This window comes from Mastomys coucha, unplaced genomic scaffold (assembly GCF_008632895.1).
Source record: "Mastomys coucha isolate ucsf_1 unplaced genomic scaffold, UCSF_Mcou_1 pScaffold5, whole genome shotgun sequence".
NCBI classification, from domain to species: Eukaryota; Metazoa; Chordata; class Mammalia; order Rodentia; family Muridae; genus Mastomys; species Mastomys coucha.
The window spans coordinates 76428979-76442672 of NW_022196911.1; the positions used below are offsets into that span (position 1 = coordinate 76428979).

At 41.3% G+C, this 13694-nt stretch overlaps 1 protein-coding gene across 2 annotated transcripts in view; it reads right to left on the reverse strand.

Annotated features, from left to right (window-relative positions):
• Nucleotides 1-13694, reverse strand: part of Myo1d (myosin ID) — a 307808-nt gene that overhangs the window by 183235 nt on the left and 110879 nt on the right. For both annotated transcript variants that reach the window (XM_031353808.1, XM_031353809.1), the window contains exons 11-13: nt 12640-12810; nt 8502-8572; nt 5101-5175 (exon numbers count right to left, since the gene is read on the reverse strand). In XM_031353808.1, coding sequence (XP_031209668.1) covers nt 5101-5175; nt 8502-8572; nt 12640-12810 — 317 coding nt within the window. The remainder of the gene's footprint in view (nt 1-5100; nt 5176-8501; nt 8573-12639; nt 12811-13694) is intronic.

The window sequence follows — 13694 nt, forward strand, 5'->3', positions numbered from 1 at the left end:
AAAAAAAAAAAAGAAAAAAAAAGAAAACTATGATTATACCATGATGAATATTGTACCGCAGACAACTTTCAACCTGTAGCACTTTCAGAAAACTCTTTAAATTTCTTTAAAGTGACATCCATTAAATTACTATGTAGATCTATTCCATAGATAATGTGGCTTTTAAATTATACACGTACATATGTATCATATTGTCTTAGTCAGGGTTTCTATTTCTGCACAAACACCATGACCAAGAAGCAAGTTGGGGAGGAAAGGGTTTATTCAGCTGACACTTCCACATTGCTGTTCATCACCAGAAGAACTCAGAACTGGAACTCAAGCAGGTCAGGAAGCAGGAGCTGACACAGAGGCCATGGAGGATGTTCCTTACTGGCTTGCTTCCCCTGGCTTGCTCAGTTTGCTTCTTATAGAACCCCGGACTGCCAGCTCAGGGATAGCACCACCCACAATGGACCATCCCCTTCTTGACCACTAATTGAGAAAATGCCTTACAGCTGGATCTCATGGAGGCATTTCCTCAAGGGAGGCTCCTTTCTCTGTGATAACTCCAGCTTGTGTGACACACAAAACCAGCCAGTACACTTATTTTATATAAACACACACACATATATCTGTGGGATGTTTTTGTAATGGCAAAAAGAAAAAAAAAAGAAAAAAAGAAAAAAAGAAAAAAGAAAGAAAGGAAGAAAGGAAGAAAGGAAGAAAAAAAACATGTCCCTAGCAGGAAAATGGTTCTTATACATGTCATGGCAGACAATAGGGAAGGGAAGACATTTTCTATAGGTAACCAATACACAGCTAGGGATTTGAACATAACTGTTTGAGAGTCTCCTAGCAAAGCTGTCCACTAGAGCTAGATTTATGAACACATTCACGGGTAGTGCCAGGAATTCTAGGACAACATTGATATCATACTAGGGCTACTACGACTCAAATCTAAAAATGCACATCAGGCCGATTCCATGTTGAAACCACAGATTTGTTACTTGACTTTATGGAGATTTGTTTTTCCCATAAAATGTTTGTAGTGCCTCAGCTGTGATTTTCTTCAATCTCCCTTTGGGTGCTTTGTACTTTAAAATAGCTGGGACTGGAAATGTTGCTTCACTGGAGGGCCATTTTTCTTGTCAGATTGTTTTTTCTGACAAAGTTGGGGTTAGCAAAGATGATAATTAATAGGCTTTCACTGCTAATTATATTTATTCCTCCACCACCTTGTCCATTTTTCTTTCCCTTGTGGAAAACTGAATTGGTTCCCCAAAGCACGATGTGAATGTGTTTCACACCTGCCCAAAATGATCACTGTGAGATGGAGGACTGGATGATGCCAGAGGGCAGAAGGGTGACATGAGGTTGGCTGTGTGCCCAGAGAGGGCAACACTTCTAACCACCACCACTGTGGAGGACCAACTACCATCAATGCAGTCAGGAAGTGGATCGGGATAGTTTGATCACTGTACGGTGCTAGCTTGTCATTTCCAGTCATACCTTATAAAAATGAACACAAAAGTGCACTGTGATGGTTTGTGTACGCTTGGCTTGGGGCCCTATTAGGAGGTATGGCCTTGCTGGAGTAGGTATGTCACTGTGGGGTTTCTAGAAGGTAGAAAACTTACGTGTGTGCTTCAAGAATTCTTCCATGTGCCAGAAGACTGTGGGGCACTGTTGTTGGGACCTAGGCAGTTTCTAACCCAAATCCTTCCTCTACTTTACTTACTGTTAGCTGTAACTGGAGACTATTCTCATATATGTTGTAAGTGGAAGGGAGGAGGAGGAGGACTGAAAATATGATTATATAGTACATTTAGATTGATATAAAAAGAATCCAAGCAGACATGATCATTTTAAGAGAGAATTTTCAGGCCAGAAAGTCATATATACAATATTATCAAACAGTTTTTTTTTTTAAAGATTTATTTACTTTATGTATATGAGCCTACTGTACTTGTATTTAGACATACCAGAAGAGGGCTTCAGACCCCATTACAGATGGAACCCTGGAAGAGCAGTCAGTGCTTTTAACCTCTGAGCCATCTCTCCAGCCTCAAAGAGTTTTTTTTTTTTTTTTATAGATAGTTTAAATACTTGGATAAATACTTGAGTGCTACCTGATATGGGTACTCCAGTCCCAGAGGAGCAGCAAGCTCTCCAGCACCTAGATTTTTTTTTCTTTAAAGCAACAGAAACAAAGCCAGAAACCTAGCATGTATAAAAGGTAAGGCAGATGTGAGCAACAAGAGAACGAGTAAAAATTCATGCACTTGGCAGACCATCTGCCTGCGTCATTCTTCCATTTACAGACACGTGTGCACAAAAGTGAACATATATATCATTCCTGTGTGTATGTGCAATTGTTGGGTTCTAAAGAACAAGAGAGCTAAGGGTCACATTAACATATACAAAGAAAGGATGCATTCAGATTTTGGGAGGTTGGTCAGCTACAGAAACATCAAAAAGTATTTGTGGGTAAACGTGTCTCATCTAAAGGCCACCTCACTGAAAGGCCTTTCCTACTGCAGACACATGAAGTAACCAGCAATGAGCAGACATTTAATCTTCTCACTGCTCTGGAAGATGATAAAATGGATTCACCTTGTCCCAGTCTAAGTTCTTTTGTTCTAACTCCGTGCTTACCAAGCACACAAGAGGACTAGCGTCTGTGGGTAATATTTTTCATTGTCAATTAGCAAGCAAGTTCCCACTGCTGTCTGGCTTCCCAAGCAGGTTTTTCCAATAGAAAACAACCTGTCAGACCAATGTAAGTAGTGCACCCTGTGTGACTGTTCAATATTTCAGGAGTATATCCGTAGGTTACTTAGTTTCTACCCTGGGGCTGTGATCCTGGGCTACATTAGTCTACACTGAGAGGTACTGCTCTGTCAGCTGATTTTCTAGGCCATGATAAATGCACAAACACAATAAATACTATTTTGTGTTCCTTTTTGGACACAAGCTTGACAGCATACTGTGACATTATCACTGGTCAAACGTGGCTATATATCCAGTTTAACATTTTCTACATAGAGAAATGCTAGCCTCTGCCAGTTGTTCCTCAAAGGGCTGCATACCACCCGACAAACTGAACACTGGCTTTCTTTTCTGAAAGTCATGTTCTTCTATGCCCAGCTATGGCATGGATTTACTTTCCTATTTCAATGTGTTTGCAGCTTTCTACTGCTAACAGCTCTGTCCTCCTTCTTTGTGGCTTCAGCATCTACAGACATACCATTTTAGAGCCAAAGATCTTGAGAGAATTATTTAAAACATCTTATGTCCATCTTTTCATTTTCTATTCTCTCTCAAGCCCGTGTCAATCAAACATTTGTCTTGACCACTGCCCAGAAATCAATATTTTCCCCAGGCGGTGGTGGTACACACCTTTAATCCTAGCACTTGGGAGGCAGAGGCAGGTGGATTTCTGAGTTTGAGGCCAGCCTGATCTATAGAGTGAGTTCCAGGACAGCCAGGGCTATACAGAGAAACCCTGTCTCAAAAAAAACCCCAAAAAACAAAAAAACAAAAAAAAGAAATCAATATTTTCAAGAATCCAGTGAGTTATCCCATGAGCAAATACAGTTGGTTAATCTTGGCACCCTTTCTGTTTTTTATTTGGTATTGTTTATTACTGTTTTCTTCTGTTTTAAAAGAGATTTATTTCTTTCATGTATATGTGCCTGAATATATGCACACTGAATGTTTGCAGTACTTATGTAGGTCCAGAGAGGTTATCGGATCCTTTGGAATTGGAGTTTTAGGTGGTTGTGAGCTGTCTCATGTGGGATCTTTTGAAAGAACAGCAAGTGCTCGTAACTACTGAGAACTACTGTGTTATTTACTTATTTATTTATTTATTTTCTTAAAGTACTCCCTGCCGGACCTCTGTGACACTGGGTTTGTGTTTTTCTTCTCTCTTGCAGAGTGCCCTCAGTTTTCTTTGACTAACTGTTGGACCATTAGGGAATCAATTATTTTTATCCTATTCTTTCTTTACTGTTATTTTTAAATCTACTATTCCTTGGGAAACTCTTCCAGTCTCATGGTCTTGAATATAATTAATATACTGACATGGAGAGGTTCTTCCAGCCTCACCTTTCTGGAGATGCAGATACGATGCTACAGTAGCCTACTGGGCATTTTCACTTGGGTGCAGTATGGACTTCCACATTCAAAACACACACTGTCTTGCCACATAGGCTCTGGCTGCCCATCAGCTCACAGCTCCACTCTCCTTTCTGAATATCTCCTGGTCTGACTCCTCCTCACCTTGTCACTGCTAAGCCAGCCTCAATCGGTCTCACTCGCTCTACTTTTGCCTGTGACTGTATTTTTTACACAGTGGCACTAGTGATCTCCTTAGTACAAATCACAGGAGATCAGCAGATCATGCTTTGCAATGGCTTCCTTTCTCCATCCTCTGTCATTACATTGGCTCGCAGACTATATGATTTTGGTCCTGTCCATCTCTCTAAATTCATCGTTACCACTTTCCCCATCTCCCACTGTTTTTAGCATACAGCCTTCTTGCTGTCAATTCTCTCAGCAGAATCCTTCCTTGGGGCCTTGGACCAGCTGTTCTCTCTGCCTGAAATACTCTTCCTTCAGGTAGCAGCGTGGCTTCTCCCCTCACTTCATATAGGTGTCTGCTTGATGCTGCCTCTAGTAAGGGTTATCCTATTTTTAATGCCTCCCATCCACCTCTACTCTTAATCTCTCATCTACTTTTTCTGTAAGTTATTATTAGAAAAAAGAGTGGTTTCTAAACTATTTCCTCAGCTGTATCTCAGAGCATACAAGGACGTGTGGCTCAAAGGTATATAGTACAATCTTGTAATCTACTGAGGAATTACTCTGTACAGGGTGCCAGAAGGCTGGTGGCAGTGAACAGAGAAAGCAACCTAAAAGGAGAATCAAGGCAAGTCTTACTGGTATTAGTAGCCCCTGCCCCAAGTCTATAGATTTTATAATCTTGAGGTCATATACATTTTTCATACATTAAGCAGAACAATGCAGAAAAGTCTTCTAATGGAATCACGTGCATACACATATACTCTGCAATCTATGACAAAGAACTCGAAGTAAAGTTAACAATAATCATACCTGTTATACATGAGGCGCTTGAAATCTTGAAATAAAGTATCCTTATTTTTGTCAATAAAACCGATGGCAGAATAGCTGGGGAGAGAACAGAGCATAAGCAATCATCGACACGTAGAAGCCACACCCAAGCTTCCCTAGTATGTACAGGTCTTCTGCTATTAGTTTTGCAATCAGCTTTCTGTACAATCGGTTCACTTAGCTCTGAGTAAAGCCCAGACTTTATACACTAAATAAGAAGGCCTCTGCTTCTCTCCTTCAGAAGGAAAGTGAACACAGGTCCCATAGTTCTAAGAATATCATTTTCTACTGGCTAGCTTACCTCAAGAAGATGACTTCAAAATAGATAGCTGTATTTATCATCCAGCACTCCTAAGATAAAAGCAAAATAGCTGCATACAGGAACAATTTGTCCCATCCGTGGGGAGGTCAAGTGACTTGCCTAAGTACCACTCAGGGCAGAGTAGGAGAGAGTCCAGGGAGAACTGCAAAGGATGGTAAGAACTGGGTAAGCAGAGAGGAAAAGGACCAGCAGACAACGAGGGGCAACAGGCAGGATGAAGGGCTGGAGGCAGGCACATGCAGGAGCATTACAGAGAGGAGCCCACTATGTGCTATCAGGAGGAAGGCAGAAAGTAAGGCTTTGAAAGGCCAGCTAAGAAGGCAGTTGGTGAGAAGAGCCCAGGCTGGGGAACTGTACTGCTTCAGTGACCGGAAAGGCCTCTACAGGGGTCTACACTCTGTGCTGGGGGAAAAGAGGAAGCAGGGTTCGGGTGAGTAGGTACTGGCTCGATGACTGCACACAGTAACTCTAAACTCCACCTTAGCAGTTCTGCTCTCTTGCCTGTCTCCATTTTCTACTTGACAACCACATTGATACTTCTCAAGCCCCTAGCCATGACCTTTAACCTTACATGTTTAATTTTGCAAAACAAACAAACAAAATATCCCAGGAGTGCTATCCACGAGGATTTAAGGCCACCACATCCAAAATTAGTTTGCTGCCTGCTTAACCTAGATCTTTTTCCTAATACCTTCCTGTCATTCTTACTGAACACTTGAACTCCCCTACTCTTAATCTATTGTTAAACCCACACAGGTTGAATTCCAGAGGCCATAGTACAGTGTTCAAATCTCACTGTGATTTGATCTTGTCTACTTTTCAGGCGTCTCCAATCTGCACTAAAGCAAGGGTGGATACACCCCTGCTACTTCCTGAATATTTTTTCACCACCCTTCCCACTTCATCCTATAAAAATAATTCCTAGCACCCAGAGCCCAGCAGTATCAACCTCCCCAAGCATACACAACACTTAAAAATATTAGAGTGTTTTCTTACTCAGAGTTTGTCACAACACTTGCTATGACTCATATGGAAATTATTATAAACTATCTGTTCTCATGCATATATATGTATATGTACACGTGCATATTTATGCTTAAATATATATTTAATCACATGCATATGTGTACATCTTGTATGAAAAGCACCTGTGGCCAGATACCATACCCTATAAAGTATTGGGAATCTAAAAGATAATCCATAAAAACCCATTAAAGGGCTGAAGACTAAAGGAGAAGCCTGAGGCAGTGAATGCCAGTTGGAACTGTGAACCAGGAGCCTGGAAACCTAGTTACTGCTTCAGTTTCCCCATAAATATGGCATGAGACTTTGGGCCAGATATCTCCCTGTTCTGTAGAAGTTGATTTCTCCATAAAACGGGAGGATGTGGGAGCAGAGGCCTCTGTCCAGCTCTGCCCTTACACCACCCTGATCATCAAACAGCAGCCTGGGATGAGGCTTGGGCTTATCCTAGTGGGAAACATATCGGTGGAAGGGACTTTCTTACTCAGCACTCTAAAACCTGGGCACAGGGTCAGAACAGTGGGCGATGATGACATCTTGCAGTGATGGCTAGTTTGACAGTGGGTGGTAATTTAGAGTCATATAGTTTCATGACTCTGGAGTTCTAACTTAGTCAGAGAAATAGCTATTAAGGTTTCTTCAAATGTCTTTCCAGCATTTATAAAGATAATCATTTGCTTTTGTCTTGATTAATCTCTTCTTGTAATGGGTTACATGGGCAGAACTCCTAGCATAATAAATAAGGAAAAGGTAGAGTTCTTTAAACGATAAGGAACAATGAGGACTAGGGTTCAATGAAGAGTGAAACATAACAAGTACAGCCTGAACAATGACCCCATACCAAGTGACGGCCACACCACAGTCCCTTGGGAAAATAATTCCCACACTGGAACTTGGGAATGCTGTCTTCTATGGTAAAGAGATGTGATTTTGTTAAGGTTCTTAAAAGAAGGCACTAATTCAAATGCCATCAAATCCTTTTAGCATGGAGGGGAGAGTTAACACTCAGGAGAAAGCAATGGACTGAGGAGGCAGCCATAGGAGGTAGCGCCACAAGCCAAGGAACATCCCTAGCATCAAAAGGTGGGAAGGGGACAGAGTCTCCCCGAGAGGAGCTTCTGGGACAGGAGTAGCCTGTCATCTCGCGGTTTTGATCTTCCTGCCTCCTGAGCTATGGAACTAGGAAAGCTCACATGTGTGCTCCTGTGTTTGTTTTTGTGGTGCTGGGATCCTCACCTGTGCCGGGTGAGCATTTCATCACTAAGCTACATCCCTAGCCTAGGTGGCTGCTGCTTTAAGTCACTGGCTTGTGACAGTCTGATACAGGAGCACCTGGAACCTAACGTACCAAGGTAATTTTCACACAATTTGGCATTTTCATGTCAAATGCTATTTTTATTGTAAGGCAATAAACAATTACAAAATAAGAATTCTCTTTTCAAACATTATCTGACAATAATATAGTAAAACTGCTTCTGCTTGCACAGTTCCTGCAGCCTTGCAGACACTGGGTACTCCGCAGCTTTGCCCCTTATTCTCTCCTCTCCTGTCTCCAGGCTTTCATTTAATGGTGCTGGACTTGCACACTGCTTCCTCCAGCAAGACTTCTCCAGACTCCTCACTACTCCCATAATGCTGAGTGCCTCCCCAGCACAGTCCTTACCTCCCTTCCTGTTACTTGGATGAATGTACTTGTATTCACTAACCTGCTCGCTTCTTATGGGCAGAACCCATTTTATTCATGTGTCTATTGTAGATCCAAGGTTATTGACACACTAGTTCATTTTTATTGATTTCCAACCACACCAGGAAGAATACAGTCACACAACATATGCTCAAACCAAATGTCTGAGAAGCAAGGAAGAAATGAAGCTATGCCACTTTCTTCAAATCAAGAGACTAAAATACACTGATCTACAAAATGACCTCCCTTCCCCAAACACATGAAAAGAAAAATGACTGATAGTTTCCTAATCTTACTTCCTGAAGAGAGGCTGCATGCCAATTATCATGCTAGGCACCAGAGTAAGATACTCACACCACGTCACCTGCATAATGCCGGATTCGAAAGTCCCGATCAAACTCCAGGATTTTGTCTGAGGCACAGGTCTAAGAAATAAAGGACATAAATTTGAAAAAAGATATTTTTGACTTCTAAAAATACATTCTAATTTAATATGACCAAACACCACAAGTTACAATAGCTAAATAAGATCCCATTCTGGCCGGGCGGTGGTGGCGCACGCCTTTAATCCTAGCACTTGGGAGGCGGAGGCAGGCGGATTTCCGAGTTCGAGGCCAGCCTGGTCTACATAGTGAGTACCAGGACAGCCGGGGTTACAGAGAGAAACCCTGTCTCGAAAAACCAAAAAAAAAAAAAAAAAAAAAAAAAAAAAAGATCCCATTCTGTGGGGTTTGTTTAAATCCATGGCTGACAAAGTAAAGGCTTTTGGCAGAGATTCACATAGCACACAGCTAGCCTCCATTTGCTGGCTGCTCTAATAGTCGATATGGCCAAATGACTAGGTCTAGACAATGCATATGAACTGCGGCTATTGCATACCCAGTGTGAGCAGAGGTTGGCAAATGATGCCCTTTATTTAGTTGGATATAAAGGATGGTCCCTAGCAGGTTGGGCAGCCAAACAATGGAAGAAGTATGGTTCTCTGAGAAACAGGCATTCACTGTGTTATCTTCTGACACTTAAATCTTTCTCTTCCATGTTCCACTTGGGAGGATCACATTGAAGGCTTACTATGTATGAGGCACACACATAGCACAGTCCTTGTAACCGACTCTTAGAGTATAACAATGTCTCTCTCAATACATAGCTGAGGCTCAGACAGATAATACTACATCAAATTGCTAGTAAGTGGTAGCCCTGGAAAGGCTCCAGGAAACAGAAAGGAACAGAAAGTAGAGAGTTAAATAAATCTGGAGACTGAAGCATCTAATATAAAGGTGTCTCCAAAGTATATCCTCCTCCAGATCTCCCAAGGCTGCACTTTTATTTTTAATTGTGTCTACGAGGGTTTGTGCATTGTGAGTGTGGGTTCCTTTAGAGACCAGAAGGGGATTTTGGACGTCTTAGATCTGGAGTTAAGGCAGTTGTGAGGTGCTTGACATGGGTGCTGGGCACTGAACTCTGGTTCTCCTCGAGACCAGTATGCACAGGTCAGTCTGCACTCTTTAACTATTGAGCACTCTCTCTAGCCTATCTGCCCCCCCGACCTCCGTCTTTTTTGAAATATCCTTTAATTTGTAAAATTCCTGAAGGAATAAGACTCAAATTATGTGTCATTCTTATATTTGGATAAAATGCAAAGCTGTGATTATCCTCAACACACACACACACACACACACACACACACACACACAAACTTTTTCTTGTACTGTTATATATTTATTTAGCTTTTTATTTTAAAATATTTTATAGTTGTTTGGATCATATAACTGCCTCTCCATAGTACCTTTAATGCAAAAGGAAGATTTCTTAGCCCCAAATAAAAGCCACCAATCTTTTATTTAATAAGCCAGTAAGTCTGTCTGATCAGTTAGCAGTAACAAATGATACACGATACCTGGCTCAACATACAACCCAATGGAATTGTTTAACAAAAAGGTACAAGGTGGTTTAAACATCCTGACAAGCTTGGGTATTTCATTTATTTCCTTTATTACGTAAAATTCCTCAGAAGATGAGAAGAAGGGGAATGGCTCGGCTGGTGAAGTGTTTGACGCATATACATGAAGACTTGATTTGGATCCTTAGCAATTACATAAGAGTTGGGTACAGTGATGCCGATAATCCCAGTGCTAGGAGGGCAGAAACAGGAGGATACCTGAAGCTTTTGGCCAGTCAAGATAGCTCAATCAGGGAGGTCCAGGCTCAGTGAGAGACCTTGTCTCAAAAAATAAACTAGAAGGCCAGAGGGGTGGCTCAAAAGTAAAGATGTTTCCCACCAAGCCTGAGTTTGATCCTTGGAAGTCACATAGTGGAGAGAACTAACTTCTGCAAGTTGTCCTCTGACTTCCACATGTGTGCCAAGGCATGCATATGCATGCACACGCCCAAATACATACATAAATATAAGTTATTTTTTAAAAGTTGGACAGCAATAGAGAAATATAGGACATTGACCTCTGACCTCCATATATGCGTGCACACAGACATATATACATACCACATATACACAAATTCTCCAAAAGAATATACTTTAAATATCTTCATCTCAGTATTTATCCAAGGGATACTGAGGGAGGAAGAAAAAGAAGCAGGCACGTGGTCTATTGGGAAACTGGGACTTCCACCAAAAACAGTAATAAGGAAGGAAATAAATAAATAAAAGAGAAAGAAATCAATCACTACATAAATTACTATTTAGCATTTCCTATCAAATCAGTAGCAAGTGTTTAAACACAGATGTCTAGCTGCCTTAAGGAGAAAGATTACAGCTTAGTGTGTTGGCATGTAGTGCCAGCATGAGTCACTTGAATGGCTGAGGATCAGCAGAGCCCAGAGGTCTGAGGCCAGCCTGAGCAACACAGAGCTAGAGTCCATCTCAAAAAAAAGAAAAAAGAAGAAAGTGAGATTACATTTCAAAAATATTTGAAGGGCTAGATGGATGGCTCAGTGGTTAAGAGCACTGGCTACTCTTTTGGAGGAACTGGGTTTAAGTCCTACTTCCCACAACTCTAGCCTGAGGGTATCTGATGCTGTCTCCTGGTCCTTTAGGGCACTGTATGCACATGGTGCACATACAGGCACGCAAAATGCTCATATGCATAAAACAAAATGAAAAAAAATTTTTTTGCCTGACCAATTTACTTAATTCAGCTATATAAATGGCCATGGTAAAAGATAGAATAGTAATTTGGGGTGTCATCTTTGAGACTTACAGATATCTATTTAAATATAAACAATTTAAGAAAGATTTATTTGGTATGATAAGTCAATATAATTTCACCAATACTGACTGTCTAGTATCCAGAGGGTACATCAGTAGATGAATCTCTACAACCTGTGACGACATCTCTAAACTCCCTAGAACATTTGCCTAGATAAAGGTACCCTCTAAATATCTCACTGTGACTAAGGTTACTTTCCGCTCTGTACAGTTTTGTGCCCAGCACTGAGGACTAGAGCTGTTTAAACAAGAGGTACTTAATTAGACCTTTGGGGTATAAGTGGGAACTGGCTGAAGTGACCTAGGTTCTTAATGTCAAGGATCAGTCTGCACTAGCTGAAGACCAGCTTGTAGCTACAAGTAACTTCCCTGAGATAAGTGTCAGTTAATAATCAATTTACAGATGATTCACACCTTCTCTATAGTTAATGATGGAATTTCTCCATTAAGATTACATAATTCCAAAGGCGACAGAGTTAGGAAGTAGATTTATTCATGCAGCAGTGGTAATGTGCTGCAGATTGACAGAGAAACAGAACTGCTGCCCATTTCTTTCTGGATGGGGAGGAACAAGGCATGTTTTCTTGGCAGTGTCGGGTTCCTGAACAAGCTTGCACTTGTGGGGAAGCCTGGGGTGATGATGAGGTGCCCCTCCCCAACACATACTCCTAAACAACGACAAGCATACTGCATATAAGGTCTCGTACAAGAGTCTGAGAACCACAGCTCCTACCAATTATACAAATGTGATTCTTTGTGACATTTTTAGATTGTAAAAAATGGAGAAGAGACTTGGAAGTTTTCTCAATACCCTGAGAGAATGCTCTTCTTCATTACAAGCACACGTGCAGCTAGAATCTCTCAGGTTGAAGCAGGTCCCAAGGTCTGAAGTGTGCGGGCAGAGCACACTCAGTGAGGACTGTGGTGGAGAGTCAAGGACAAAAGCAGTTTCTTATGCAGGGTTAGCACATGCAGGCATAAAATTCTAGCACATGGACAAGGACTCAGCACCTATTGGCTACAAATGACATCATGCTTTTGAAGAATCCTGTTCCTTTTCCCTGCATCTAGCAATTCCTTAGTCTGTAGCTCCCTCTCCTGGATACTATGATTCTATCAACCTCATCACTGTCAGAGAAGCAGAACTCACAGAGACAGACGAACAGGCCTTTCTCCTTTATTTGACTGTACATTTTTTTAATCTATTATAAAGCAGTGTTGCTCTAAGCAAAAATCTCATAGCTCAAGATAAGAGGAAGGTCTTATTACCTTTCGGCTGGAAAAATGACCATGTTTGCCCAATTTACTGTTAAGGGCCTCAAGGAACATTCCGTCAGTGACTTTGCCAACATTCATACAAGCGTCATCCAGGATTGCAATGATGCCTTTGTGCTGCTGCTCCACGAGGTCCACAATGATTTGGTTGTTGAAGTAATCAATCTGCAGGACAAGTAGGAAAGCAATGCCCAGGAGAACGGGATCCCCAACAAGCAAAAACACACAGGGGTCCCCTTCCGTATCACCTCAGTGTCACCTGGGCAGACAGTGGTGAGGTGGAGCACCACAGTGAGCACACACGTCAACAGAGGTTTCCAGCCTAATGCCTCCATTCTTGTGCTATAAAGGGAACATCAGTGATGACTGGACTAAGGCAAGAGTGATTAATTCTTGTCTTAGTCTTTCCTGCCTCCTCATCCTCCACCCAATTCCACTCCTTCATGAGTGGGATTCTCAATTGATTCTCAATTTTGCTTTGAGGACATGGGATGTAATGTAAGCAGACAGTTTTGATTGTCATGGTAAAAGGAATGCTACAGGTGCTGAGTGCTGAGTGGGTACTAAACTGTTCAATGTGCAGGACAGCCCTACTGCAAGAATTACTCATGTTTTCATGTTTATATGTTCAATACTATATTTTCAGTTACGAAGAAAAGTTATTTACACATTTAGAAAAATGTCTTAAAATACAAAAAATGAAGGAAATCTATTACTAGGCTAACATTTCAAATATTAGGACTATGAAAATAAAGTCTTCTGTCCTGGGTATGAGAATTACCTTAAAACTCCAACTGATGTTTGCTGAAGATTCTAGCAATTCCTGGTTTTAAGTTTAATGGTGCTTTTAAGCTCTGCTTAAAGAATGCTTTTAAAAGTCAGGTTCTTCTGGTGACCTGAATGCCCATGAGTTGGGAGAGGTGTGCAGGATGACTTATAGATAACAGAGGCCCCGTGTCACACCCTTGCTCCAAATACAAACATTTCTTTTTTTTTGTTTGTTTGTTTGTTTTTTTTAAATACAAACATTTCTAACAGCAACATTCTTC